The sequence below is a fragment of the Sinocyclocheilus rhinocerous genome, unplaced genomic scaffold (assembly GCF_001515625.1).
Source record: "Sinocyclocheilus rhinocerous isolate Xijiao unplaced genomic scaffold, SAMN03320098_v1.1 scaffold231, whole genome shotgun sequence".
NCBI classification, from domain to species: domain Eukaryota; kingdom Metazoa; phylum Chordata; class Actinopteri; order Cypriniformes; family Cyprinidae; genus Sinocyclocheilus; species Sinocyclocheilus rhinocerous.
This window is the reverse complement of record NW_015640454.1, coordinates 68,719-95,452: the sequence shown is the minus strand read 5'-3', so window position 1 is coordinate 95,452 and position 26,734 is coordinate 68,719. Positions and strand designations below refer to the sequence as shown.

Here is a 26,734-nt window from a genome sequence, read left to right as displayed (position 1 = left end):
GTTCGTTCTGCCTTTGGCTGCACAGACGAGCACAGAACACTATTTAGAGTCCCAGCCTCAGAGGAGACAACAGAGCAGTGGATTTATTGATTTATTTAATGTATATTGCTGCTGCCACACAGATCTAAAATAAACAAGCAATTTATTTCCCAGCTGTTTACCATCACAGACATAACCGACTGTTTTTGTTACTCATTTGTGTTTTTAACTTGAGTGTGAATGAGAACTTAGTTTAGTACTCACATGCTGTGACAGCCGCTTTCTGTCCGTGTGCTTCGGATGTGTGCACTCAGAAAACCGTATATCAGAAGTTTTAACTCGTATGGTTTAAAACGCATGATTTCAGTGCGATAAACATGATAATCAGAACCAAAACAGATGTTTTTTAGCAGATATGAGCTGTAAAGGCGCAGCTCTATTCTGGAAAAGGGGGCGGGGAGCAGCAGCTCATTTGCATTTAAAGAGACAGGCCCGAAAAACAGTGTGTTTCTGCTTCCACTCAAAATAGGCATTTTCAAAATTATATAATAAATGATCTGTGGAGTATTTTGAGCTGAAACTTCACAGACACATTCTGGGGACACCAGAGACTTATATTACATATTGTAAAAAGGGGCATAATATGTCACCTTTAACTGAACTTATAACCATGGGAGACCACAAACATGAAGACAGTTTCAACCAATTTTAGTGTAATAATCCTTTAAATGCGCACACTATGGAGACTCGTAAGATCGAACATGACTAGAGAAGTAAAACACATGGAGGACAAATAGAAAAAAAAATAGAAAAAATAGGGGAAAAAAGAATATGGGTGATATTCTTTCTCAGTATACTGTACTTTCGTGGCATGTTTGTGGTTGCAAAGTTTCAGCTATAGAAGCACACAACATCTGTTATGGTGACGCTTGCTCACTCTCATTGGCTATCGCGGGTATCATGTCAGAGGAGCCCGATCAAGTAAGCAATTAAATAATCGTAATGACACCACACAATAGAGGATTTTTTGAACAAAAAATCGTTTGCGACAAGCCTCGAATCGGGACATGCCACCATTGTTTGGGTATGAAAATCGGGCTTAAAATCGGCCTTAAAATCTTCAAGTGTGTGGCCACCCTTAGTAAGGCAAAAAACACTAATAATTACTTTCATTAAAATAAAAAATTCATAAAAAAAAAATTTTTTCTGGGTTAATCATTATGTTTCTACACTATCAGGAAAAAAAAGGTACAAAAGCTGTCACTGGGGCGGTTCCTTTTCAAAAACTATTAATATGTACCTTTAAGGTAACAATATTCAACCTTTAGAGGTAAATAAGGTACAAAGTTGTACATTTTGAAAAGGTACCTTTCATTTGGACCTAGAGTGTACAAATGAAAACCAGTTCCTTTAGTTTAATATTTACAGAATCAAATTACTGTATGTTGAACTTTTACATCCAAGATAAAAAAAAAAGCATCAATATTCGTATAACATCTTACCTTTAGGATCCAAATAATTATAGTTCTCATCTTTTGGATTTCTCTTCAGATTATCAAGTACATCTGGCTTTACTTTAATGAGAAATATTATTGACGATAATTAATTCTTACATTTTACAAATAGTCTGTTAATTTAGGAAACTATTATACATTTAAAATATGATTAACATATTATCCACTTTTATTAGACACAGACAACAGAGAGTGACAAGAAACCATTGAGAAACCCAAATCACCCACATGACTCAACACATCCAGACAACATGGGTTAACTGCAGAACAATATGTTTTTCAGTAACATGTTATAAGTACTCACCAGCTGCTGGGTTGAAAAGTGTGTGAACTCTGACTGTAAAACAGCAGATAAATTGGATTATCTCTTTATGCAACAGTCCTTAAATCTGACATTGCTTAAATGACATTATGTTGCATGTCTTCCAACAGATTTTTATTAGATTGGAATTTGTGTGATACAATCTCAGTTGTTGAATGAATGAACATACAGTGATGTTTTGATTTCCTTATATTCAAGCAGGAAATACTGAATCACTTTACAAACATAATCACCTACATTGTTTTTAATTTGGAATTTTTAGAATAAAAGGCACTTTTGTGCTGACATTCTTTGCAGGACAATACTTCCAGACTGCTTTTATTCCAGCAGCAGGGGATCTGAATAAATAATGGTGGTCTTTTAGCCTTTTAATAACTTACCAGTTGTTGTTTCTACTAGATTGTCATTGACCGATAAGACTGTTCCACTACCATTCTTCTCAAGCAGGACTGGTATGTCTTGAGTCACTTCACAAACATAATGACCTGAAGCGTTTTTAAGTATGTTTGTGAGATTCAGAATTGAACAGTTCTGTGTTTTATGCTCTTGGAGTACCTGCTTTACTCCGGTGTGTTTTTTCTCATTGATGTACCAAGCAACTTTAACTTTCTGTGTGATTTCATTCCAGCAGCAGCTGATGTGAGTAGATTCTCCTTCATTCACAGTGATGCTGGATGGACTCTGAATCACAGACAGATTCTCACTTGAACCTGTGAGAAAAGCATAAACACACAAAACACATGAACGTTTTGTTGTATTATCTTGTGGCTTTGAGGACTTTTCTGTTACTCAAACTGTTAGTATTTAAAACAAAACAAAAATTGAAAAATAAATAAATAAGTACTGGTAGTTTTTTGCCAGGACATTATTAAGCAATTTTACAGACATTTCCATTAACCCTCTGAAACACAGAGAGATACTCACTGGAACCTATGAAAGAATTGATCAACAAACCATTAACATTTGCTTTTATTCATTAAGTACACATGTATCCACATTTATACAAATGAGGAGATTTTTTTATGTGTCTGATCAATATTTCTGACTATATACTGTACATTTGATATTTAGAAACATTTTGTGCTGTAGGAACATCTACAGAAGCATACAGTACAATATAGTTTGTCTTAGTATTGGATGAAAAGTGAACTAGAGGTGTGATTGAAGCATATAATGTAATTATGTTCCATAAACTAGCCCTAGTTTATAAAAAAAAAAAAAAACAGCTACTGTAAATTGTAAAACAAAAATATCAACATCTTCCTCATACTAGCAGTATATAACATACACTGCCTGGTTAAAAAACAAGTCAACGTTTGGATTTAATTGAGAAAATACTTTAGAGTCTAGGCTTGGATCATTATTGCAGTGATTAATGTGTTTCTGGCATGTTATGTGTTTGCAAATTCTTATAACCATGACCAATTCAGTGCGAAAATGCTAAGATTGAAAGTCTTTAGGACGTGCTAGAGTCGACTTTTCAGAGTGGTTCGACTCTCCCATTGTCAAAAACAGATCTCAGCCAAAAATAAACAACTCTTGATGGAAATAAATGCTGTGATGTTGCATAAGGTTGCTGAATTGACTAATGCACACTTGTTATTAAAGCTAAAGGGGATTCAATTAAATACTAGAGAGTGCGACTTTTTTTTGGACAGGCAGTCCAAATGTGAACACAATTCATTTAAATACATTCAAAGCCAACACAACCTAACTAAACTAAAAAAAAAAATAATAATTATAAAAACACTTCAAATAAGTTGTAAGTGTACTGTATACATCACTGATGTAATGTTAACATATAACATACTTTAACCTCTGCAATTAAAAAAATAAACATGGTAACACTTTACAATAAGGTTCCATTAGTTAATGTTAGTTAATGTATTAACTAACATGAACAAGCAATGAACAATACATTAATTTCAGTATTTATTAATCTTTGTTAATGTTAGTTCATGAAAATATAGTCGTTCATTGTTAGTTTATGCTAATTCACAGTGTATTAACTAATGTTAACAAGCACAGTTTTTGATTTTAATACTGCATTAGTAAATGTTGAAATTCACACTAGCTAAGATTAATAAATACTGTAGAAGTATTGTTCATTCTCAGTTCATGTTAACTAAACTAATGTTGAATAATGAACCTTATTGTAAAGTGTTACCAAAAATATATTATAAAACAGAAGGCAGTATGTAATAAAGTTTATTACAAAATTTGACTGCATGAATTATGGCTAATAAACATGTGATAACAAAGACAAAATGCCATTATGGTAACATACCAAATAATGCTATAAACACTACCTAAACAAAAGACACTTTGAGCCCAAGATAATAAAAAAGAGACATAATTATTAAAATAACTAGTATTTTGAGCAGGTGTTTAGACTCGATGTGGCTCTTACCTCTGAAGCAAATGCAGGACAAAATGAGCCCACAGATCAAAGGGCAGGAGAGCTTCATTTCTAAGCATTTAATCACAAATCCAGCTAACATAAGTGCTGTCACACACGCTCACATTAAAACACACAATCAGTCATTACTTCCTCAGTGTCAGTGTCAGTGTGCCCAAAGGTTCATCTCATGCGATCCCCCCCCCTCTTTCTCTTCTGTCTTCTGGTCAAGGTGAAGTGTGAAGAGTGTGGTAGATCATAGTTAACCAACAGCACCGTTTGTTGTTCTCAATATTCTCAAAATGGATCTAACTTTACCCAATACTTATAATGAATTGCTGTGTAACTCAGCACGACTGGTTTGATTTGATTTGATTTGATAAAATAAAAGTTTAACATCAGATTTTTTTTTTATTATAAACTATGCATTTTATAACTTTTATAAACTTATAATTTTCTGCTCATTCTGATGTTGAAGGAATTTATTTTGCAGTACTTTACAATGCAATTAAACTATGCAAAATAAGCACGACACAATAAATTGACGCAAAGGTAGTTTACAAATGTAATGATTACATTTTAGTGTCCACTGTAAAGTTCAACATATCAGTTTAACTAATTGACATTCTTAACGTTGACCTCCAGAATGGCTCTTAAACATCTAAATGCATGCTGGGCACTTCATTAAAAAACATTATGCTCTCCTGTCTGCAGTCTTTGCGTGTTAATGAAGTCAACTGCAGTGGTTGCTTTGGTTTGGGCCCTTCAGCTCTGCTGTCTGCACTGATGCACCTGTGATGCAGAATGATTGTTTTCCGCTGCTGGCTTGACCACTACTGCTTAAATAGAATAGCAGATGCAATGATATCCAGAATATATATATATAATATGAGCTAGTTATTAGCCAATGAGATACAGATGCTGTGAACAAACAGCATTTAAAGGGGTCATAGGATGCCCATTTTCCACAAGTTGATATGATTCTTTAGGGTCTTAATGAAAAGTCTGTAACATAGATTGGTTAAAATTTCTCAGTGGTAGTGTAAAAAATCACTGTCAAAAACAGCTCTTTTCAGAGCATGCAGATTTGTAGCAAGCTCACTCAGGGCGGAGCTAAGGTAAGACGCCAGTCCAGTCTGTCAAACTATCGTGGGAGGGGCCTGTTTTTGTGACGTCACACAGACAGGCATCTGAGATCGGCTCGATTTGAGAAAGGGGTAAAGATTTTAGTAGATTAACAAAAAACCACTGGGTTGATTTTTTATCATTTTAGGGTGGTTGTGTACACACACTGCCAACACACATTTCAGTTCAAACAACTTGTAAAAGTGCATGTAGCATTATATTGACAAATTCAGTACATGACTGTATGACAACTTTACATATTTGTGCTTATATTTAAATTCATCCCAATATTTTTTCCTCAAACTGACACTTATTCCACAAGACCTTCCAGATCTGAGCTCTAAATTATTTTAAAGATTATACCTCAGCTTCATCCATTTGATACAACAGGACATATTCTCACAAGGTGCCTTGCCAGGAAGTGGCCAAGACAACATCCTGATAAACAGGAAGTCCATCAATGACTGGGTGGGCTTGTGGTTATCTAACATCTGTTACAATATATGTCTTTTAAAACCTTTCAAGCTAGTCTATTAAAGAAAGCTGTAGGGAGACTCATTTCCAGTTGTTTCCTGTTTTCAGTTAGTGCAGTTAGATTTTCTGATCGAGAGGCTGAATTTATTACAGTAAAAATTATTATTATCATTTAAAGTAGCTTCTTTCTATTTGAATATATTGTAAAATATAATTTATTCCTGTGATGCAAAGCTGAATTTTCACCATCATTACTCTACTCTTCAGTGTGATTCTTCAGAAATCGTTCTAATTTGCTGATTTGATGTTCAAGAAACATTTAATAGTATTATCAATATTGAAAACATTCTTTTAACTATTTTCAAAAAACAATTCACCATTTAAAAAGTATGGTATTTTTACGTACCTTGAAGAACGATATAAACCATATGAATATGATCATCTTTTAGTACCATGGTGTGTGTGTATATCTCATTGTGTACCATGGTGCTACCATCTGATACAATGACTGTGGCTTTAAACAACTTTGTATTCTCAGGTGGAGAGAAAGCACAGGAAATATCCTTTCAGACAAAGCTCAATCAGATCTGAGACAGTCTTCCTTCAAGCTAAATTCCCAAAACAACAACAAAAACAAATAGAAAACAAACAAAAAAAATCTATTTTCCTCATGTTCTGGTAATTTTGACTTGGAGAGGATTTTCTTTTTCCCAAAAAATGCTAGTTAATGTTATCACTTTTTTTCTCATCTTGTTACACTTGTGATCAAAAATTACTACACTGAAGGAAAAAAATACTGTAGAAACTATTTATACTCAGAAATTGATCTTAGAAAGTAACACATGGAATTAAACAAGCCATTTTGAAGTAGGGGGACTGAAATTGTACTTTCTTGTAAAACATACTCCAATAATCTTTGTTTTATTTATGACCTTGAAAAATATTTTTTACAGTCTAGGCTACAAAAAAAATAAATTGCTTGCAAATTACTTGTTATGTTATATTATTAACCAAATATTCAATCTCCTTATCATCTCGTTGTCTTTCAATTAGGACAGGTTTTGTATTTCTTTTTGGAACTGATTAATCATATAGGTGAGTGAATATTGCCAAAATTATTCACAAATGATGCTTTTTTTCCATTCAAAAACTGAGGTGTATAAGCTCAGATCAATAAGGCCGATGATCTATCAGTTCCAAAAGCAAATACAAAACCTGTGCTGATTGAAAGAAAATCAGCCAAAGATTAAATCCGAGATTTGATGATAATATAGTTTAATTGAAAAGTATTCAAGCAATTGTTTTTCAAAGGCTGGTCATTTTTGACCAGGAACACCAAATTAGGTCAAGGATTTTCAGCACGGCACAAGGGTTAAATGTACCCAGGACAAATGTAACAGTACTGAAAATGAAAGACTGCTTATTCATTTTACATCAATTTTTACTTTTGCTGAATCCTTAAACTTAATTTAAATTTCAGGTTTTTAAATTTCAGATTTTCAATGCAATTCTTCTGAACCCCACTGTATATGTTTATGAGCATTAAATCAGCGTTTCCTGTCATTTTGTACACCTCGTATCAGATTATTATGACCTTTCCATGTTTTTTTAACCTTAGGCTTCCTGTAAGAACATGGCAACTGCATCCTGACGTGAAATCATCAATGCAGCACCACACAGCGGTTTAACTTTGAGAAAACGCAGAAGACGATGATCTCATCTTCAAGTCAAGAGCCTTCATAAAGCCATATGCACCTGCTCTTAAACCGTCTCCTAGCAACCAGAGCGCCAGAGACAGAGATTGATTCTTCAGCCACTTTACGGGTATTGGGTGTCTGATCATGGCAGTTAAATGTTGGCTAATTGAATTGTGTTTTTTTTTTGCTGAGCACTTTCAAGGCCGACTCCGCATTTGAGCTCGCGTCTCACAGCTCGAGCGCTCCCAAAAACATCATCACAGGCACTTTAGCCAAGACCGTTTAATTCAGTTCAGATCCATTCTGAGAGGCCTTATCGATATGACAAACGATCATGTGTTACTATAACACTCGACGATTTTCTTCACTGATTTTCTAACACTCACTGAGATTCTGGTAACAGAGCTGAACGTAATATTTATAAATATACAGTGACCAAGCTAAATGTAATCAATAAAATGCATATAAATAAAGCAAAACATTGCTGTAAACACTGTTTTAGACATTCATGCTCTTGAAGTCAACATGAAATCAAACTAGACTCTATTTACTTGATATTTATTGTACACAATTCATTATTTTTTCATTTTCTTTTCCCAAAATTACATCAGGAGATACATCTCAATATGTCTCAATTAATTTATAGTCTTTAAAATCGCATTGAAATCCAAATTGAGCCTATTTTTTTTTTATACACGTTCCTATTCACGTTATTTTAGTATTTGTGAGATACTAAAATAAAGTATCTCAAATAGAAGTTTTTATTAATATTTTGAATCGGTTTTATTTTTATATTTTGTTTTTCATTTTAATGAAAGTTTTAGTAATTTTGTCTGGTTTCAAAATTTTTAGTAGGTTTTGTCTTTTAGTTTTTATTAAATTTATTTCGGTTTTATTTGTAGTTATTTTAATACATTCGGTTATGTTAAAACTGGATTAAAATGAGAAATGTTTCTTTAGCAACTAGCTGAAATAAAATGTTTTTTGGTTATTATTTCAGTTAACATTTATTTTATTTCAAGTAACTAAAATGTTTTTAAAAAGTTAACTATAATAACCCTGATATAAATGTATTTGTACACAATTCAAGTGCATGTTCCTATAAAAATAATAAATAAAAATAAGTAAACTAATAAATAAGATTAAAATGATTACTTTCTTTACTGATGTAATCAAGGCCCTGTGGGTAGGAAAAATATTAATATTTAATAATATTAATCAGTAATATCACAGCCTAACATGTTTTAACTTAATCAAATGCCAATGTGCAAATTAAAGTCCCGTTCTACATTATTTATCAATGAATATTCAATATTCAAAGTTAAATTTGTTGCGAATGCCGTTTCATGTTTGAATTGTGTAAACGGGCTCAAAAGCTGTTTGTACACATCTTTTCACCCTGTTTAATTGTTTCCCTGTCCTGCTGTTTGCAAATCTTATCAATTATTCACACAACTTTAGGGGGAATGTCTCCCTTGAAGGACATTGTGTGAAAAAGAAAATCAACTTAGGAAAAGGAAGTGTATTTTCCTTAATTCCCAGTGTGAAACTCCACAGAGACGTTTGTGTCAAAACCAAACGTCTCGGTTACGTATGGTAACCCTCGTTCCCTGAAGGAGGGAACGGAGATGTCACGTCGGATGACCGACGAATTGGGATCTCGCTTAGAGAGACCAATCTACTTCGAGTGTAAACTACACGAGCCAATGCACATTGGCATGCGATTATTGCATCCAGCTGCCGCTGATCACAGCGTGAGTATAAGTAGGCAGCAGATGCAGCGCATATTCAGGTTTTCACTGAGGAGCCGAGCGATCACATCGTTCTGCTCCTGACTACTCTACTGAGACAAGAAGACTGAGGAGTTCCTTGAGAACTTCCGGGTCGTGACCACCCTCGTGCAAGTGCCTCAGTGCCTTGGCCTGGTGCACTTGCAACTAACAAAAAATGTTTCTGAAGACAATCACCTATTACACCTTTAAATTATTTGGACAACATTAGACTCAGAAGTAAAAAGTCATTTTTTGAAGAAAACATTAGTGTTTTTGCCCATGCAAAACTCGTTACTATAATGCTATAAGGTCTCTAAGGAGTTAAGTTCCAAACAGGAAGTGTGTACACAGATCATTGCTTAACTTCCTTTACAGCACAGGATTGATGTTGCCCTCTGAATGAACTTCCCGCCTCTATAATTTCCACCTTTGAATTGATGAACTCCCTGATATGAACACATTTACTTTCATTTCCTCTCTCGCTCAGTGTCTGTGCTATGGGGCAGAAACAGTAAAGTAAGATGATATTAGATACTAACAAATATCATTAAGCGCACACACACACAGATGTTCCCACATGAGGTGATTTAGATTCCTGCTTAGCACTGCTTTTACTGTCACAATATCAATTACTGAACAGCAACAAACACATCATCACATGACTCTCCCCGTAGTCATGGACACTAATATGGCATATTCCGCAACAACTAACATATAGAACATATAGAATTAACCGAAGTGGAACAATATAGTTCTTTATAACAGAATTACACTTTTCATCCTGCAATCTCACACACACACACACACACACACACACACACACAGCTGTTCATGAAGTCCCACAGGTGCAGCATCTTTTGGGATGCAGTCCTTTGTGAGTTTGATATTAATCCACCTCAGAAACTCCCGCATTCACATTACATTAAAGCAATATTTGTCCCATTTACTCATCCTCAGGCCATCCCAGATGCAGATGAGTTTGTTTCTTCATCAGAACAGATTTGGAGGAACATCACTTGCTCAGCAATGGATCCTCTGCAGTGAATGGGTGCCGTCAGAATGAGAGTCCAAATAGCTGATAAAAACATCACAATAATCCACACCACTCCAGTCCTTCAATTAATGTCTTGTAAAGTAAAAAAAGCTGCATGTTTTTAAGAAACAAATCCATCAAGACGTTTTTAACTTCAATCTGTTGCTTCTGTCCAAAATATGAGTCCATAATTTATAATAAAGCTTCCTGCACTGAAAACGTCTATATCCTGTTGTCCTCTCACAAAATCGACCAACATATTTTTATTGAACTGTTTTGGACTGTTTTTGCTTGTAAATGGTGTTTGATCTGTGCAGATTTCTCTCCTGATTCAGATGAGACGACTTTTTCACTGGAGAAAGCAATATTATGGATAGAGGACTCAAATTTTGTCCAGAAACAATGGTTTAAAGTTAGAAACAGTTTAATGATGGAATTGTTACTTACAAACTCGCAGCTTTCCACGTCACAAGACATTAACTGATGGTCTGGAGTGGTGTGGATTACTTGTGGATTATTGTGATGTTTTTATCAGCTGTTTGGACTCTCATTCTGACGGCACCCATTCACTGCAGATGATCCATTGGTGAGCAAGTGATGTAATGCTCAATTTCTCCAAATCTGATATAAAAACAAACTCATTTGCATCTTGGATGGCCTGAGGGTGAGTACATTTTCAGCAAATTTTCATTTTTGGATGAACTATTCCTTTAAAACTGAGTCATTTGAACCAAGAGGAGGAAGAGGAGCAAACTGCTCATTAAACAATTATTATCACGTGAACATCACTATCGTTACATGTGAGAGCCTGATAATGCTCTATTGCTTTAAGATGCTCACTAGCCACTTGTCTTTCCTGCTTTTGTTACTGATTAAATTCCCTGCCCTTCAGGGGTCTGCGCGTGGATAAGACCATAAAACCTTATATTGATTCCCTGTAATGTGGAATTGTATATGGAATCGTGAATTTAATGCGAAATATAATCAGTGAAACAAAAGAGGCTTGTTCTGTCTTGCAGCTGAAAGGTGATTTTAATGTGTAAATGAGTTCCTATTCAGCGCCATTCAGGACAAAGACAGGAGAACAGTGCCCCCTTTTGGCGAATACTCAACATACAGGCTCAGAATAGCATAATTCTACACTACTCCTACTATTTCTTCAGTATATTGTATGTGCCGTACATAGTATGTACATTTTCTGTATGCACATAATAACTGTATGAAAATTATTCTTAAAATTTGCAGTACACAGTAGAACACACTGCATGGCATACTGTCTCCCACAATGCAATGCGCTTGACTTGACCTGTGATAAATGAACCTGATATCAACTTATTTTAGCATCTCGTTTTTGGCTTTTTATGTAATTGATTTGGCAGCATTTTAACAAAAATTAGGTTACAGATGTAAAATATTGTATTTAATGTTAGCATATAGTTATTTTTGAGAGTCAAGTTCAAAAGTTTGTTTTTGAAAGAAGTCTCTTCTGCTCACCATGGCTGGATTTTTAAAAAATCAAAAATACAGTAAAAACTGTAATATTGTGAAATAGTATTACAATTTAAAATAACTGTTTTCTATTTGAAAATATTTTAAAATGTAATTTATTCCTGTGATCAAAGCTGAATTTTCAGCATCATTACTCCAGTCTTCAGTTTCACATGATCTTCAGAAATCCTTCTAATATGCTGATTTGCTGCTCAAGAAACATGTCCTGTTATTATCGATGTTCAAAACAGTTGTGCTGCTTAATATTTTTGTAGAAACAGTGATACTGTTTTTTCCCCAGGATTATCAAAAAGAACAGCAAATAAAAATAAAACGATTTTGTAACATTATACGTTTCTTTACTGTCACTTGTGATCAATTTAATGCATCCTTGCTGAATAAAAGTATAAAAAAAATTTTCTTTTAATTAAAATAAAATAAAATCCTACTGACCCCAAACATTTGAAAGCTAGTATTTCAAGTAGTCAAATTCACAAACAACACGGTAATGTGCAAACGTTGTGTAATGCCTATATTCATATACACTGAAATAGCTTTACAGCAGGAATTATCCATAAAAAAAATGTTTTTCATAAAATTCTTTACATTTGGCATTCAAATTGAATAAGGAGTCGAAATAGAGAACAAAACATATTACTAATATTACTTCCAATTTATCGCACTGGAAAAGGAAGGTCAACAAGAGCACGTCGCATTGCATTGTGGGATGCAGTGATGATCTATCAGCTTCACAGCACAAACAGCAGCATTTAAAGGGGTCATATGATGCGATTTCAATTTTTCTACACCAAATACACAAAATAATGTTCTTTTTAGCAGCATCATATGACCCCTTTAACTAAAATAGGTTTCTGAGAACATTAGTGAAAGATGAAACAAACATTAGTGAAACAAACTGTCCAAACAAACCGACTCACTGAAATTAATCTACTTCCCAGCGCTAACCAACTGTTCTTCATCGCTTTGTAACAGACACTAAAAAAAGTCAGATTTTTTTCTGCGGCTCATGATGGAGCACGATATCTAAAATCCCTCCTGCCGAAATTGAAGTGTAATGGCTGGATATCTGTCTCAGCGACACCCTCGTTAACCTCCGTCCTGCTGCGCTCGCACTGACCATCCTCGTCAAAAACACTTTACCCACAGTTCCCTGCTGTGTGTGTGAGGTTTATTCTGTGATCTGAGGGAGAACAACAACAACAAAACTACCGCCCTTTGCCAGACATGGGCCATTGCAGAGTAGCTGCAAGTTTCTTAAAATAAAGTTATTGTTTCGTCACTGAAAATCATATTGCATTCAATAAATGGGTAACACTTTACAATATGATTTAATTTGCTAACGTAAGTTAACATGCACTACAATAAAAATACTTCTAAAGAATCTACTAATCTTAGTCAATGTTAATTTCAACATTTACTAATGCATCATTAAAAATCAAAAGTTTCATCTGTTATATTATTTAATGGACTAATATGAACTAACCATAAACAATTGTATTTTTATTAACTAACATTTAAAAAAATACTGAAATAAATGTGTTGCTTACTCTTTGTTAATATTAGTTAATGCATTAACCAATGTTAACTGAACCTTATTGTAAATTGTTACCAATAAATGTGTTTTCTATATTCTAAAAAATGAATTTGCCACAAGTCTTAAAAGCAAGCATAAATATTTAAATCTATTATAAAATAATAATTTTCTCATACACCCATATTTTAAATATTAAGCGTGCTTTGTTTAATAAATCCAGACATTTATATTAAATTAGGTAACACTGTTAACAATATTAACATTAGGTTTTATAAATTAACAATATTTAATGCATTTATTATCTAGGCTAATGTTAATTCATAAAAAAAACCTACTGTTCATTATGAATTCATGTTTGTTCACTAAATCTGAACTTAATACACAATTTCAAATGTTAAAAATGTAACTAACTAAACCTTATTGTAACGTTTTACCAAATAAAGTGTCCTCTATATTCTAAGTCTTAAAACCAAGCATAAAAATATTTAAAATGTATTTAAATCTATTTTAAAATAGTTGTGCATATTTTATATAGATATTAATATTTAATTTCACTGCAACACCCATATTTTAAACACTTAGCATGTTTCTTTTATTAAATCCAAAGATTTATATTAAAATATTTAGGTAACACTAACAACTTTATTAACATTAGTTAATGCAGTAGGTATGATGAACTAAAAAATAAAAAATAAAATTTTCAGCATTTATTAATCTAGGTTAATGTTAATTTATAAATATACTACTGCTCATATATTTAATTTATAAATATACTACTGCTCATTGCTAATTCATGTTTGTTCATTAAACATGAACCTTTTATACAATTTTAATGTTTAAAAAATGTATTAGCATATGCAGAAATTAACATTCTAGACACTAACCTAGAAAATAAATGTTGTAAATCCACAGTTCACTGTTATTTCGTGATACCTAATGCATGAATTAATATTAATAAATGAAACCCAGTTTTATTAAGTGTATAAATCAAAATACTTAATGAAACAGCACAAATTTCTCAGGAGAGATTATTGGCAAGCAGCCGATTTGCTCCTCGATTTCTCTGGGGACTGAACGATTTTTTACTTTGGGAGCCTATGAGCTGTAGCCAACTATATAGTAAATTGTACTCTGTTAAAATAGACATCCACATATTTTTGGGAGTGTACAGTATATTCAGGTGAGGACAAAGTCTGTTCAAGGGGACAAAGTAAAAGTTGTGTGTGTGTGTGTGTGTGTGTGTGTGTGTGTGTATGTGCCCTACTGCAGGGTCAAACACACACATAGATTAATTTATTCAAAAGGCATATTAACAAAATCTCTGCTGAGTTAAAGGTGCCCTTGTAAGCGGGTTTACAGGGACCTTCTGCCTGCAATAAATAACTCCATAAACATCCATAATCTAAAGACAATTATCAGCAAGATAAATCTGCTGCCGTTGAAAACTTTGGGTCATATTTCATCGGCGGAAATTGGCAGCTCAAACCACAGGGAAACAAACTTGTTTAACGGCACATATCTGATTTTGTTCATCGGACATTGCTTATTTTGTCTCCCTCTCAATCTTTCACTTTCCACTCTTTTCTTATCATCACTAAATCATTGATAATGACGCTCCTGTGCAATTTCCTAGATTTTCTCTCACCCTTACACCTCACGTTCATTTAAATAATCATCACCTTCATATCTCTGCTTAAAATGTCTCTCTTCCTTCCTCATTCGTTTCACTGACTGACATTCAGATAAAGTATGAGAGACAAGGGCTGGTTGGGACCATTTTCATTCTTTGTTGAATCTCTCATGGAATAATCATTAAAGGAATAGTTCACCCAAAAATGAAAATAGTATAATACTATATTTTCTTGTAAAACATACTCCAATAATCTTTTATTTAGTTCGTTATAGTATACATTAATCCATTTTATCTTGCATATTAAGCACATTGAGTGTTTTGACAGGCTGATTACTGTATGTCCATTAGTAAAATGCTACTTCAATTAGTAAATTGAATGTGTATTAGGTCAGATTTGTGTGTCTGTTTGTGTGCTTCGTTAATAAATTAAGTGCAAATGTCAGTCATCCGGCAGGAAAGCTTGAATATGCAGGTGCTGCAAAAGTATAAAGCTACATTCAGCCCTAAATAACTCAGTCAAAATGATCAGAGAGAAACGAGCAGGCGAGTGACAGTGTGTCTGCAACTGTGTAGGTGTTATAAGCAGACAAGAAGAAGACAGCAGGTAAAAATTATAATGAAAGCGAAACGCATCTGAATCATCAATCTGAAAATCACACCCATTCTGTCTCCATCTCTTTTCCTCCCACACGTGCATACAAATACTTTCTTCACAATGATTCACGCACATGCCAAGATCCCAATTTTACAGTCCAGACTTTGCAAAGATACACTCCAGTCATATAACAATTCTTAGATGATAAAACAAAAGATACATTAAGACAAAAAAATGAACATGTCCATAGATAGTTAATGTGATCTACAACACGGTTACTCCGCTAAGACGCCTCTTTGAACTAACAGTGATGAAGAGAGGTGAAGTTTGCTTTGAACGAAGTATCAGCACAGAATTCAGAAACTCCAAACATATAACAAAACATCAAAGCACGTAATTGTTTTCTGGAGTGAGAAAACAGCCAGTCTGCCTTGATTCTCACACTAGTAAACAGCGCCACCATGTGTACAAACTGCTACACTATTAACACAATACAACAATAGCTATACTAAAGCTCATTCATAACAATTGTAATAAATAACTGAATTCAGCCTCATTACATCTTCATCCCTTCTGTTCTATTTACTAGGAATTAACAATTTAAGGGAATTCATTATATGTGTGTGTTTGTGTGTGTGTGTGTGTGTATACATGCACACACACACACACACACACACATACTATGTAACGATTCACTCAACTCACAATTCGTGATACTGATTTCACGATACGATTTACTCACGATTTTTTTAACAATGTGATTTAAGACAAATTATAAGTGAAAAGGTGTTCTTTTATTATTGCTTGGATAAAATGCTGCACATTTCTTTATGAAATCAATAAACAAATAACAAAACTAAATTGAAATGTTAAAACAAACCCCAAAACAAATAAATAAATGACACAATGACACAAATAAAAGAAATCTCTTCATATAAACAAACTTAGGCTTTGCCTGTGTTGTTTTCATTTAAAATTAGAGGCAACTGTATTTTAATCACAATCCAAACAGATGCTGCATTCATGTAGCATGAGCAGTTTTTAATCTAAATTAGATGATATAATTTCGAAATATGAAGCAAAAACAGAATGGTTTGACTTTATTTTTTTTCTTTTTATTTTTTTTTTCTTTGTGCAACTATACTACATAAAACCTATCTGCACGAAACAACATTAGGCTGAATGAGAAAGCAAATTCACTCTCTGCCAGCAGGAGGCGCTTATGGAACAGCAGAAATACAGCATTTCCTTGGTTACCGCTGTACACAGCAGCCCTGGGCTTATGAACAAGGCTTTAATAATATGCATTATACAGAGTCAAGATGAAAAGAAAATACTATCTAAACTTTTCTAAAGACAGCCAGTTACCCTCAGAGATACAGAACTCCGATTCCTTTAACATCTCAACCGATTTGAATCGTCACATATTTTCAATCGGCTCCGTGTGCATCGTTACATCCCTAATACATACATACAGGGACTGAAACATCATATAACAAAATCTACCAAAACTTGATCTGATCAAGCTAGAAAATGTTTTAAAGGGGTCATATGATGCTGCTAAAAAGAACATTACTTTCTTTGCGTGAACGTTTGGGCGGCGTTATGCAAATCTTCTCACATCGTGACGTAGACATGTGGGGTGTGTTAGAACGAGCCGTTTTAGGTAGGCGTGGCTGACTCTTAACTTTTATAAAGAATATCTCTTTGGATTTGAGACTTCAGTCTTTGCAACTTTACAGATCTTCTTTATGCACCAAGAGCTTGTAACACTCCAAAGAGAAAGGAAAAATTGAAATCGCATCATATGACCCCTTTAAAAAAAACTTCAGAAATTCAAAAATCTCTTAAAATGTTTAAATCTGTTTAAGATTAAGTTGGAAACTGTCTGCTTTGCGGGTTATTATTGTTAACTAAAACTAAAACTATTAAAAACATTTTTATTACTTGAAATAAAGCTGAAATAAAATAAAATATAAATATTAGATGAAAAACCTAAACTATAAGAAATGTAGAAATGTTGCCTTGGCAACTAACTGAAATAAGTTTTAGTTGAAACACTAAAATGGGAAATCAATAAAAACTAAAACTGAAATAAATATTAATAATAATAATAAAAAAATTATAATAAAAATAGCAAAAGCACACAACAAAATGACTAAAACAAAAAAAGTAAAATGAAAATGTATAAGAAAAATATTTAATCTAATATATATTTCTTTATATGATATAATTTTCTATCCATATCTTTATTATTAATATTACTTTTTGTCTTTATTTGTGTGTGTGTGTTTGTGTGGTGCTATTAACACAAAGAAAAAAATGGAATGGAAAGAAAGAAGAAATATATATTATGTTCTTAAAAGAAACATTTGAATAGTGAAACATGAAAAGAAAATATAAAAATAAAAGCTAATTATAAATATTAATAAAAACTATATCAGTATATAATTAATGATAAAATACAATGCTTTGTCTAATAACTCATGGTGGATGGTTCTAGTCCTGATCAACTATAAAAGTATATTTTAGTAAAAATAATAAGCTAAACTGACAGCAGACAAAGACTAAACTGTCACATAGCCTACATTAAACGATGTATTGGTGCCTTGATTTTAGTAAATCAGGTTTATGATGCATAAATAGCTGAGCTTGAGTAATGCTAAAGAATCAGCAGAGTTCATGTCAGTCTAATGGCTGAGCAGAGGTGAGCTTGAGCCTTTGAGGTGTGAAATATAGAAAGAGCAGAAGAAAAAAGAGTGAGAAATGAATTTTGAAGATGCTCTACAGGACTGAAGTTACCCACTGATCCACAAAATACAGACTACAACATCATCTCATGGACCATTTATCTTCCTAATGATTCTAACAAGAATAATGCTGAGATCATTTGCTAATTAAACAATTAAATTAAGATATAATTGTAACTCGGTGTCATGAATCACAACGATATATGCTACAGTCTACAAAGCATGATCTGAATACCATGAATGCAAGAGCCAAAATACGGTTAAATAGTGACCTTCAACATAAATCTGTAGTAACATCAAAATTACTGCATGTTATCCATTCTTTATTTTAGAAATAAACGTTTAAATTATTTTTGAATTTATGCATAAATGCAAACCTTAAAGTCTTGGATACAAAAAACCTATTTAACATTTTAATTATTGTTGCCCAGGAAAAATGATCAATTTCTTTGAACGCATGGTGCCCTTTTGTGCCCAACTGGGGCATGTTGTCACACTGTATAGGGAAATTTTTCAGAATGGTAACTCAACTCAATTCAACTTAACTCAACTTAACTCAATTTAACACCCTTTCAGTTAATCACTGTCAAAAAAAGTACATTATTTGATGTTATATTATATAAACTTACACTTAGTTTTGAGATATTAATTAATGGGAACGTCATATTAACTCGTGGAAACGTGATATTATGTCGTGGCCACGAGGTCATTTTGTTGAGGTAATGACATCCTTATGTCGTGGCCTCGAGTTTAATAATAACCTGCGTAAATGGATAAAACATTTTTATTAACATTAAATATTTAATTTAATATTTGTATATTATTCTTATTATTACATTAACTTATTAGGGCTATATTTTTATATTTATTGTTATATATGCTTATTTCCCCTTTGTATAATTATGCTAGCATTTGCTTGCCTACCATATGTTTTGCAAATAAACGCCTGACAATTATGCCAATAAAGTTTTGACTTTATGATTGTATTTATGCCCATGTGTGATGATAAATGAGCCTGTTGTGTTTTCATTTACAAATGAAACTACGTGAATGATTAGGCCGAAAAAATTTATATAAACGAATATAAAAATATAACCAATAATAATAGGCTAATAATAATAATATAATAATAATAATATACAAATATTACGGGGAAAAGACGATCAATTATTGGACTTACAAGACTGTAGGATGGATACAATTTTTTTCTTGTAGGCCTATTTTATATTATGCACTTTATGTAACTTTTATTAATGATAAACTTCATTTGAATGCTGACTATCGCACGTAATACAGTCCGGTAGCCAAGGCCTATGGTGAATATAATAATTTAATAATGTAATAATTTCTATAATAAATAATATGATCATTTCTTAATTCAAAATCAAATATTAATAAATCCATCTCTGGTAATCCCGGGTTGCTATGGTCACGCAGGTTTGTTTACGCACTCGTGGCCACGAGAAATGGATGTCGTTCCCTCAACATAGCATCTCGAGGCCACGACATAAGGATGTCATTACCTCGACAAAATGATCTTGTGGCCACGACATAATATCACGTTTCCACGAGTTATTATGTCGTGAACCGAACATGTCACCTCCCGGGCACCGTATAATTGTGACTTTTATTAGTTCTGACTTTTTTCTTGCAATTGCCAGTTTATATCTCATAATTCTGACTTTTCTTCTCAGAACTTTAAGTTTATAGGCCCTATCTCACAATTATGTTATTATTATTATTATTATTATTATTATCCTTTTTCTTTTTCCACCCCACAATTCAGACTTTTTTTCTCGCAATGGCCAGTTTATTCCTCGCACATAAAAAGTTTATTTATTTATTTATTTTTTAAAGTTCTCATGGCAGAAACGGGCATCCGTAGATTTCAGATCTGCAGTTTTTCAGACATTCTCTTAACCAACTTCAGGCATCCTGAACGCTTTTCCCATGTATGCTGGACACTGGTTGGCTTCTTTTCCTTCACCATTCAATCAAACTCAACTAAAAATAAACGTTTTGTAAAGAAATGTATATGTAGACACAATACATATCTGACTACACCATTAATTTCACAACACAATTCCAGTCCGTTCTGCAGTACTGTGTCTTTAAGTGATTTCTGAAGGTAAGTCGGAAGGCAGAAGGGGTGCACGAGACGGCAGCGCGCGCCCACTCCCGCATGTGGACGCTCCAAAAAATGTGTAAGGAATTGCAAAAGCTGGATCTGTTACACTGGAAGATAAACGCAACAGCCGTTCATCAGTCGTAAGGTGAGCCTCATCCCTTTAGCTGTCGCCTGCATGCAGCGGGCTGTTACTTCTGTGATGTTTTTCGTTAGAGGGACACAATACAAAGAGGGTTTTGCGAAATGAACCGGCGTGAAGTGAAGAGGCCCCGCGAGCGTCTCGGCGCTTGTATCTCATGGCGAACTTCAGCTTTCCTCCTTGCCTTTCTTTGCTACATTTTAGGAGGCTGTTTTATTAAATGTCACATATAAACGCACGACCTCCGAACTTCGCCCTAACAGACCCTCTTTTGACACTAAACGAGTGTAAACACGGACGGAGACACCGTGGCCGGCAGGCGGAAGACGCGGGTTCCTCTACGGTGTATCTTAGCTCCGCTCCCCGGTCGCGAGTGCAGGCAGAGCCGCGAGCTGCGCGCAGGGACAGCCCGGTGAGACGGAGCTCTGACGGCGGATTGCAAAAGCACAAAAAACACTACAACTTTCTCGCATTGAAGTGCAAAGGAGATACAATGTCTCCATTTAGCGGGAGTTTCATTGTGGCATCGTAGTGGAGGGAGTTATTTTGTCATAACTTACGGGAGTTTATTGTCTGAGGTGATGAAGCGTTGAAGGCGGCGGAGGGGCCTCGGCTACGGCACCGCTCGGGTCTCGATGCATGTAGCCTAAATGCACCCTTAAAATTAGCAATAGGAATCTGTAGCCTATGAATATGGCCATTCTGATTCCTCTTAACGATTCTGATTCGTTAACGGTTCTAGTAATGATTATTTTATTATTTCGACGAATGAATATTTTAAATGAAAGTAATTCTTGTTCATATTCATTCTTCTCAGGTGATGCTATCATTCAGCAAACGTAACAAAGCACAAATAATTGTTTACACGGATTTATCTGTTGTATAAATAAAATCATTCAATAAATGGTACTAACTGTATATTAGATAAAACGACTAAATATTAAAATACATGTATCATTTAATTTAATCATTTATATAAAACGCCACTGAATCAAAACTCATATTTTTGAACACGCTGTCATATGAACAATTAGTCAGTAACTACACTTAAGCCCTAAGAAGGCCTACAACATAACACGCTGGCAGTTCTTGGCTAATTAGAAGTAAAGAAAGTAATAATTTACAGTTCAGTGAGTCAGATTCATTCAGCAAACGCTCCGAATCACAAGTGATTCACTAAAAGAATCGGTCCATACGAGTCATTCGTTCGAGGCTCGTACCTCGGTGGTCGCAATGTCGTTGATTCAGTAAAAAGAATCTGGTCATAAGAGTCGTTCGCTCGGTCTGCAATGGTCGCCACATCGTTGGTCGCTGCATGTTTCGCAATGTAGATGGTGTCAAATTGAGTCTTAAGAGCTCTTTTGAGAGAGTGTCATTATTTAACGTGTCTAATAATAGTAATAATAATTTTATAATAGGCCTATAACTTAATAATTTTATAAAATATAATATTATAATATAATAATTTACAGAACATGGGATATATGCTATTTAGTAGGCCTGTGTTGTTTCTGAATGGCCAAAAAAGTTGAATATCCTCCACAGATCCTCCTTGCCTGATGATGATGGTACATTTTTGAAAATGAATTGAAGCTGACTTAGCTTTTTCCAAATATTTCTGAAGTTTTTAGGGAATTTTTATTTTTGCCTGTGTAATTGCAATTCAATACCTATAAACTTGGCAGGGCTTTAAGCACTATTACGACTGAATTGTGATTTCTCCAGTTTACACATGGAACAAACACTGGGCTAAATATTGTATTAGTATTAGCCTTTCTATCAAGTGACTATCAAGTTTTTTTACAATTGGTCTTTTAAATAATTTCCCCCAAAAGTATGTGCAAACTAATTAAAAAACATTAATAGACTGTGTATGACACACTCACAATTGGTAAATGTGGGATTATATACTATCCCAAGGTTCTACCATTAATGCTTTTGAAAAATTAAACCTTGTCAGTTTAAATGTGATATTCTAAACACATTCAATTTTATTGAAATTAAGAATTCTGTTTCTTCCATTTTAGAATGTAAACAAGATCACCGGTGGAGCTTTCCCATGCACCTACATCCCTTCCATTCCGACCTTCTAGAATGTTCCTGAAGACAGTTCCTCCGGTGGTGGCAATTCACTCTGAATGGAGGTCCAATAAGAGCTGCAGCCTGCCTCTCTTTTTCAATGACAGTGCCTCCGACAGCGACCTTGCCTCTGTTAGCGGCACCCCCATCCCACAGAAGATCCAGATGATTATAGAGAGCCTCCACAGCACCCAGTCTTCGGACATGAGCGAAAACGTGCAGACCGAAAAGGCTGCTCATTCCAGCCACGAGGCTGGCTACAAGGGTCAAATGCGACTCATGGACACGTCTGCGAGATCCCGGCGAACAGGGGTGGACACTAAGCTACAGACCGCCAAATCTGATACTGGCGATGTTTCGGACAGTGACGATTCTGTGGACAGAGGCATTGAGGAGGCCATTCAGGAGTATTTGAAGGAGAAGGTGGACCACAAGCGCAAAGGGGATCCGATGACAAGTTCGCCCCCTGCACCCAAGCTTCAGCGGAGGGAACCAACTGTCCCAGATGCTGCTAAACAACACACACATTCCAGTAGTGGTAAGGTGCTAACTGCTAGCAATCATATACAGAGAGCCTTGAGTGGGACGCAGCCCCTAAAGAAGAAAGTCAAGAAGAAGAAGCTAAGCAAAGAAAATCCCTTTAAGAAAGCAGACACAAGTAAAGTTTTGCCTATAAAAAGTCTTCCTCCACCCAGAGCTAAGAAAGGATCTTCCTCATCTTCAGAGATGGACAGATCTCCACCTCGTCTTGTCATTAAAGAGGAAGAGGAATGGCTTGATTCAAGCAGTGATGATGGAATTGAAGAGGAGATTCAGAGATTCCAGCAGGAGAAAAAAGAAAAACAGGAAGGTGAAAAAGATGCCCTGAGATCTTCACGACACAGGGAGGACTCTGAATCGAGCAGCGATGAAGGTATTGAGGAAGCCATCCGTCGCTTCCAGGTAGAAAAACACAAGCAGAAGAAAAAGAAAAGGCCTCTCAAACCTGCCCAACTTGTGCCTGCGCAACTGATGAATCATGATTCTCCCGAATGCATGAGTACTCAGCCATTCAAAGCACTGTCCAAGAAGAGCAAGAAGTTGACAACCAAGAAGTCTAATCTCCCTACACCACTGGGTGTAAGCCACTTTTTGAACAAGTGTACATCCCAGGGCTCTAAAGTCAAAGGGTGTGCACCACCCCTTTCAAACCCAAAACAAACCCACACTGAACATCAGATCCATTCCAGTCTCAAGGTCAACACTGCTGAGCTGTTGTGTGCTGAAGCCATTCTAGACATCTCCAAAACCGTCATGCCCGAGGTGTTTGAGCCTAACTTAAGCATTGCTAACAGAAATTTGCTTCAGACGCCAACATTCCTCACTGTTGCACCATCCGCGGATAAAAGTGATGAAAGCTCTGTTGACAGTGAGGACGGAATTGAACAAGAGATAAGAAAATTTTTGGAACATAAAGCAAAGATGAACAAAGAGCTTCCAACAACAGCAGGTGCACCTTCGCCAGCTTCAGGAGATCCCACAGCAAGCAAAGAACCAAAGAAGAAGATGAAGGAAACCCAGCCGAATAAAGCAGTAAGGCTCTCCCTGTCAAAAAAACGCAAGTTCAAAGAAGAACAAAACAAACTTTCCAGAGATGGTGAATTAGTTTTGAATGTTAAAGAGGAGCCTCCAGGGACACCTCTGATTCATAGTTACTCCACCAGACCAGAGATTTTAACCACTCCCACTGTGACATCACATTCAAGTAGTCTAGCCACCATGAAAAACAGTAAACTGAAGCAGAACTCCCCACCTCGTAAGGGTACAGATAGTAGTGCACCCAAAGACAAAGTTTCTACTTACAGTATGTCCAGCCCAAAGACTGTGATTGGCTCAGAGAGAAACGACAGCAGTGACAAAAGCAGCTCCCTGGACAGTGATGAGGATCTAGATGCTGCAATTAAAGACTTGCTTAAGACAAAGAAAAAAGTCAAAAAGAAAGTGAGAGACCTGAAGGCAAGAAAAAGCGCCAGACCTTCCGAGGCATCATCTTTGGATGCTGTGAAAAAACAGAAACCTTTAACAGACCAGAAGAGCATCCCACCTTCCAAGCTTGTTAAGTCTGGCATCTTGAAAGGTGGCAAAGAGACACTGAATGTTCAGACTAAAAACGACAAGGGTGATAAAAGCAAAGCAGTTAAAGGCAAATCGGAAGTCCAGAACATCAAGCAATCTAAAAGCCATGAACAAGCCAACAAGGTGACTGGGAATGGTGGGGTTCCCAAGCCCCAAGATGTGGACATACCTTCTTCCAGTCCGCATGCAGATGACGATGACAGTTCTGTGGACAGCGATGATAGCATTGAGCAAGAGATCAGGAGATTTCTAGCTGAAAGAGCCAAGGAGTCTGCACCTCTCGCTGCAAACACCAATCAGGAGGAGGGGGCCGTAGACTCCTTGACCTCACCTTCAGAGTGTGATTTTAAACCAGAACCTCAAACGATTCTAATTGAAACTCCAGTTTCTACTTCAGCATTAACCTCTGGTAGACTCTTCAAAAGTGAAACGCAAGCAGAATCCATAGGCATACCTGCAAGATCCACGGATGCACCTGCAGAACTCAACAAGGGGCCAGTCCTGACAACAGGCAGCTCTTGCATTATGAGTTTTAGGAGGACCGAAAGTCAAAAAATTGAGATTTCGACTCAAAGAGATCCAAAGAATGGCAGCTCCCAGACAGGAAAGGACACTCCAACAAGTCATACCATCAAACCCAACTCCTTCACTACGCCCTCTGTGAGCTCCGAGATGCCCCGATTATCGAGTCATCAACACCAGAACCTATTCCTGATGAGGCCCGTTAACAGCAGTATGAGCAACATCAAGGAACTTTCCTCTGCAGAGAGTAATGACCTTGCCGTCAGCCGCCAGAGTAGATCAGCCACTAGGATACCTTTGAAGGAAGTAATTAGTTCTCTTTGTCCCTCGCCTATCTCGAAACCTCAAATTAGTTCCCCTGCTGTCACCACTGTTGACCTCTCGACCTCGGCGCCCCCTAGGGGCAGGACAGAGAGACTTTACTTGCAAAACCACCTGAAAATTGACCGACATCTCTCAGATAGACCACACTTATCCCCCTCCACCTCGCACCTGTGCCAGCCCTCACCTGTACTGCAGGCCCACCAGGACAGCAGTGTAATCCAGTTACAACGGGACCAGGCTGCTTTCCCAACGGCCTTAGCAAAGACAAACCACCAGCAGGTCAGCCAGATTGAGGCAATTGAGTCCACTGCAAGTTTAGGAGAAAGACAAAGGGAGGGAGGAAGTGTTAGCAAGGAAGAGAAAGAGCAGGAAGATGAGGAAGAGAAATGTGTTGATGAGACAGATGTAGAGTCAGATGAGGAAAGGAAAGATCAGAAGACAAAAGACAGGAGGAAGCAGCCCCCTAATCAGTGAGTACCTACCTGTTCTCTCCAAACACACACGCATGTCAGTTGAGGGAACATGGTCGCCAAAAGCCCAGTACGTATCCATGCTCTTGTTCCAGCTAAGATACGAAAGACTTCTTCATAAAATTGTTGATGTCTTTAATTAGAAAGATTAACGAGTATTTTGGTCATTGGTTCGGGCGGATCTATGGATCCAAATCTGTGATTCGCAGGTATTTTGCAAGATTCCCAACCATACAGCCGAAATTTTTCTTCGGCTTTAAGCATTAGTTGTTTCATTTTAGCATTAGCCTGACGGACTGCAGCGTCTCATCCTGCATTTCAATGTTTCTGTCTTTTTGTACTGTATTATTTAGGTTCCAACTGACATCACTTAGGACTCTTTGAGTGTACCACATCCTTTTTTTGTATGTTTGTACATTTATAAATATATTTAAAAGCAGACATGATGTCATGAAGAGAGATTAAACTTTGTTTTTTATTGTTTGTGTTGTATTTTCTCTGCAGCAGCTGCATTTCTGAATGGAACGTTGCTTTTTGAGAAATTCTCATTTGAGACTGCGAAAAGTAATTGCAATTAAAAACCGAAGGTTTATGAGTTTACATGTTAAATAGTTCCCAGGTT

The 26,734-nt window shown here is 35.7% G+C and overlaps 3 protein-coding genes across 3 annotated transcripts in view; 1 reads left to right on the top strand and 2 right to left on the bottom strand.

Annotated features, from left to right (window-relative positions):
• Nucleotides 1-941, bottom strand: part of LOC107752962 (high mobility group B protein 7-like) — a 4,016-nt gene extending 3,075 nt beyond the window's left edge. Inside the window, exon 1 of the mRNA XM_016569048.1 lies at nucleotides 917-941. Coding sequence (XP_016424534.1) covers nucleotides 917-941 — 25 coding nt within the window. The remainder of the gene's footprint in view (nucleotides 1-916) is intronic.
• Nucleotides 942-1,783: 842 nt separating this feature from the next.
• On the bottom strand, nucleotides 1,784-22,682 carry LOC107752961 (B-cell receptor CD22-like). Its single transcript, XM_016569047.1, has 4 exons — nucleotides 22,672-22,682; nucleotides 21,163-21,248; nucleotides 2,196-2,525; nucleotides 1,784-1,830 (listed from the first exon to the last, which is right to left on the bottom strand). Exons 1-4 carry the CDS (start codon nucleotides 22,680-22,682, stop codon nucleotides 1,784-1,786), a joined length of 474 nt encoding a protein of 157 aa, XP_016424533.1.
• LOC107752933 (protein phosphatase 1 regulatory subunit 26-like) lies at nucleotides 20,477-26,697 on the top strand. The gene is made up of 2 exons (XM_016569000.1): nucleotides 20,477-20,608; nucleotides 22,630-26,697. Exon 2 carries the CDS (start codon nucleotides 22,697-22,699, stop codon nucleotides 26,114-26,116), a length of 3,420 nt encoding a protein of 1,139 aa, XP_016424486.1. The 5' UTR covers nucleotides 20,477-20,608; nucleotides 22,630-22,696; the 3' UTR covers nucleotides 26,117-26,697.
• The last annotated feature ends 37 nt before the right edge of the window (nucleotides 26,698-26,734 follow it).

Bases quoted from the DNA above. Each gene is read 5' to 3' on its own strand.
- LOC107752961 (XM_016569047.1), bottom strand. The intron at 2,526-21,162 runs GTAAGTTATGAC...CTTTTCTCACAG, and splicing joins ACCTCAGACAATAAACTCCC to GTTCAAGTGAGAATCTGTCT. The intron at 1,831-2,195 runs GTAAGTTATTAA...GCTGTTTTACAG, and splicing joins TCTAGTAGAAACAACAACTG to TCAGAGTTCACACACTTTTC.
- LOC107752933 (XM_016569000.1), top strand. From the start codon at position 22,697: ATGTTCCTGAAGACAGTTCCTCCGGTGGTGGCAATTCACTCTGAATGG.